The following is a 4,331-nucleotide window of genomic DNA, read 5'->3' as shown; positions in this document are numbered from 1 at the left end:
AGCTTCTTTTGATCAAAATGGGAAATGTAATGCTCGTGACTTCAGTCATGTCTTGAGCAGTCCACACCTTTTCATCTGCTTTGCATTTTGAACTCACTTCTTTTTTCTTTTCTTTTTTTTCTTTTTTTTTTCTTTTATTCTGGATTGAGACTTCTTCTTTTGGTAGTCTTGAACCTTATGACTCGAGGTAAAACCTTCTCAGACATCAAAACAAACAAATGAACGAAATTTTTCTGCTCCAGTTTATACTAGGAAAATTTCGTTAGTTATTTGTAGCAAAACTCTAACTACTTCATTATTGAAAGCAATAAAAGGTCGGAATTAGTGTACCCTGGAAAAACATGATTCTTTGGGAATGGTGTATCCTGATTGTCTAAATGGTGCCTCAATTAAGGATTGACGTACCTCAACTAAGGATCTCGACCCGGCTTCTTTGATGATAATTTCAACTGCAACTGGTTGTCTCCTGAATACTGATTGCACTTCTGGACCCGGAGAACCTTTGGTTTTTCCAAAATTTACCATGACGGTTGGTCGCGTGGGGATTAACCTTTTTCAACTTTATTTTTCCTTTGTGGGCATTTGACTTCTTTCTTCTAATTTTAACTTTAGAGAATTGGAAAACCTTTGGATTTTCAAACTTTGCCAAGATGGTTAGACACTTGGGATTTAACTTTTTCAACTTCATTTTACCCTTGTAGGCACTTTCAATTTAATTTCCTCATTTCGAGAGTTTTTGATTGATTTTAAAGCATCAGCCACCATGGCCAGTCGGGGTTGATTTGATGCCCCTGCCGAGGCTGGGTGCCCTGTAAATCAGTCTTGCCATCCCTTCTTTGTGTTAGTTTTGGAACAGAGTTAGACCGAACGGGATTCAAAGAAAAGCAAACAATGGAATGGATAATGAATTTATACAAAAGGTATCCCTTTCGGGGGAAGGAAAGGACTTATCTAGAGTACATGCGGACTTCAATGAACATGACATGCCTTTTGGACTGGATGCCTGATATGTGTAAATCGTCCGACTCTTAGAAATTCATCACAACTTTTGCCTCAAAACTGAGATACCTTGCCCGGGACTGTCAATACCAATGGCTGTGAAGATCCTATTTTCGATCAGTAGTGCCCTTTATGGGTTTTCACCAGCTGACCTCTCTCATTTCTCTTCTCACCATCGCCTTATAGTGACCTTTGCGGGTTTTTACTAACAAGACTCTCATTTTCATTTTCTCTGCTCGTCATCGCCCTATAGTGCCGGTAAGGGTTTTTACCAATAAGACTCTCTTATTTTGGTGGCATCAGATCCAAGTGACTGCATCCTCAAATTCTTGAACATTCTCATTGATTGATCGGAGAAACTTGAAAAGAATTTTGGGTAAAAAGTATTTGGATTGAATTACAACTTTGGAACCTCTCAGGCGAAACCATCGCCGAACCATTGTAACACCTACCCCAGTTTCAACTTTTGGGGGAATGTGGATTTTTATTTTTGTATGACTGAACCCCAGAGAGAGGTTTCCTACGTATCCTTTCAGAATCAAGTCGAACGTAGTTCGATAAACTTTGTTTCTGATTCTTTTTTTTTCTGTTTTTTTTTAATTTCATTTTCTTTTCTTTTTCAATAACACTTTCAGGTTCCAAAGAGGGTAATCAAAGAAGAGTAACCGACTCAAAGGATTTGCAAAGGTTTGATAATGTTTGGGTAGCGAGAATGAAAGCCTTCTTCATCCAAACGGGAGAACATTAAGGTTATATAGAGGATCAAACATAGTACCTTTTTTACTACAACTGCGTTGACAGTTGTTTCAGGACATTTTTTTCGATATTTCCCATGTACAATGCTCTCTTTTGGTAGTACTCTCGTTACAATATATGGACCTTTCCAATCTAGAGCCAATTTTCCTTTAGCTATTCCGGTTCTTTGTTTTATTTCCTTAAACTTATCTTCACTGCATTCTGATTTTTGATTCATTATTTCAAAGACTGACAGCGTTTTAGAATCTGGGCCTGAAGTCCGCAAGCATGTCATGTCATTAAAATCTGTATTTAACAGAATTGAAAAGAGAATAAAAAAAATGACAAGATTAAGAAAAGAGACATTCCTGGACAATGAAATATTAATTTCATTTGATTTATTTTTTTTAATTTTAAAGATAAAGGGTTTACAATCGGAAAGTAAGACAACAAAGTTAAACATCCGGATCACACCCTGAAATAATCCGAACGCAGAAAGGATAGCAAGACCGTCAACCGAGACTCCCGTCTGACCGAAAACTTTCAGATTTGGTGATCGTTTTTTGGCTTTTATTCTGTCTCGGCAATGGCTGCAATGGCCTTCGGTGCCAGATCAAATTCTTTGTTCTCACAAATCACACCAATGACTGGCCCATTATTGTGAGTCGTTAATGGATTGTTAGTCACATTTGGGATCTCTCCATCCTTTAGCACAATTCTTTTTTCTTATATCAAGCTTTCAACTGCCCTTTTAAGGGTCCAATAGTCTTTTGTATCATGGCCTTCTACTCCTGAATGGTAAGCACATCCGGTACCGGTCCTATATGATGGTGACTCAGTATTTTGCCGATTGGGAGGTACAAGTTGCAATAGACCCAATTGGATTAGCTTTTGAAGCAGACTGGAGTAAGATTCGCTAATAGGGGTGAAATTGTTTCTCTTGGGAGGATCACGAGGGCGTGGATTATATTGGTGTGTGGTTTGTGGTGGACGAGGATTATATGGAGCTTGGTATGGATGGTTATGTCTGGGAGGTGGAGCTCGAGCTTGGTTTTAGTGCTGTTGTGGTCATTTGTAAGGTTGGGCATTCATCACCACATTGTGAGGCGGTGCCACATCATAAGCTACATCGTGATGCGTGTAGTAATGTTGTGGGGTTCTTGATAGCATATAAGAGTGGGCAAATGATCGGCGAGGCCCTCTTGAACCCGAAGCCATCATGGCTCCCTCCTCTCTCTTTTTGCGATTAGCCAAACCCCCTGAACCATTCTGGATGGCTTGAGAGGTAGCTTTCAAGGTGGCTTGACTCAATATCCGGCCAGTTTTCAGACCGTTCTCTATCATCTCCCCGATTTTGATGGCCTCAACAAATGGTTTGCTCATAGCGGATATTATATTCTCGAAGTAATCAACTTCTTGGGCTTGCAAGAAGATTGTAACTATTTCTGCTTCGTCCATGGGTGGTTTCACTCTGGCGGCCTGCTCGCGCCATTTGATAGCATACTCGCGAAAACTTTCCGTAATTTTCTTCTTCAAATTAGAGAGGGAGTTTCTGTCTGGAGCGATGTCGATGTTGTACTGGAACTGTCTGACGAAATCCCTAGCTAAATCATCCCATATGTGCCAGTGGGAGATTTCCTGATCCATATACCATTCTGAGGCGATTCCTGTCACGCTTTCTCCGAAGTAGGCCATCAACAACTCTTCTTTCCCACCATCCCATCTTAGTGGATCTCCGTTCCCATCATACTTCTCGAACTTTGGCATTTTGAAGCCGACAGGTAGATGAACATTTGGGAACATGCACAGGTCTGAATAAGAAATACCTTTTTGGCCACTCAGGCCTTGCATGTTTTTCAAGCTTTGTTCCAAGCTTCTCAACTTCCGAGCCATTTCTTCCTGCTCGGGATTCCTAACCGCTTTTTCTTGTTAATCGGGGACTCATATTGTGGTTGTAAAGCGTATAAGTGCGGAGTAATATTAGTCAGTTTTGGCTGAAATTGCGGGCCTTGGAAGGTGAATGTTGAAGGTTCAAAGCATGGCCTGGGCACGGTTGGCTATGCCATGGTAAAGACTGGTGGTGCGAAGAACAACGTTGACAGTGCTCCGGAGAATGATGCCTGGGGGCGGACCACAGAAGGCATACCGGTGAAGTTGTATGATATAGATGGGTACCCAAATGGGACAAATGGATTTGTCATAGGGATGTCGGTGGTTCCAACTGTCCTTGGGACCATCTCTGGGAACCCAGAAATTGCGCTTAGCGGTTCCCTACCGTTGGACCAAGCGTCCCACATTTCCAACATGCGGAGACGCAACATCTTGTTTTCTTTGGCAGTTGCCAACTCAGGTTGTGAAATAGCAAGCTCAGGGCTATCCTCAGTGTTAATGATGCGGAGATTGCTTTCTGAAGCCATTGGGATCTTTCCTTTGGATCTTGTAAAATAGGGATGAGAAACCAGATTACCGATAAAACTAACCAACAGAGCAAGACCTACTGAATTGCACACACAACATCCTTATCCGTTTTGAGATATTTAACCAATAAGGAATCACACTTTGGGGATGTAATGTACCTGAACAGTTAAACGTTTCTA

General features: G+C 41.2%; 1 protein-coding gene across 1 annotated transcript; it reads right to left on the bottom strand.

The window, feature by feature from the left end:
* Positions 1–2,802: 2,802 nt before the first annotated feature.
* LOC138904955 (uncharacterized) lies at positions 2,803–3,627 on the bottom strand. The gene has a single exon (XM_070193451.1). The coding sequence runs from the start codon at positions 3,625–3,627 to the stop codon at positions 2,803–2,805; it is 825 nt and encodes a 274-aa protein (XP_070049552.1).
* Between the last annotated feature and the right edge of the window lie 704 nt (positions 3,628–4,331).

Source organism: Nicotiana tomentosiformis, chromosome 2 (assembly GCF_000390325.3).
Source record: "Nicotiana tomentosiformis chromosome 2, ASM39032v3, whole genome shotgun sequence".
In the NCBI taxonomy this organism is placed as follows: domain Eukaryota; kingdom Viridiplantae; phylum Streptophyta; class Magnoliopsida; order Solanales; family Solanaceae; genus Nicotiana; species Nicotiana tomentosiformis.
This window is presented reverse-complemented; position numbering and strand designations above follow the sequence as displayed.

What these genes read in the sequence shown, in the direction of transcription:
- LOC138904955 (XM_070193451.1), bottom strand. Translation starts at nt 3,627, where the DNA reads ATGGCTCGGAAGTTGAGAAGCTTGGAACAAAGCTTGAAAAACATGCAA.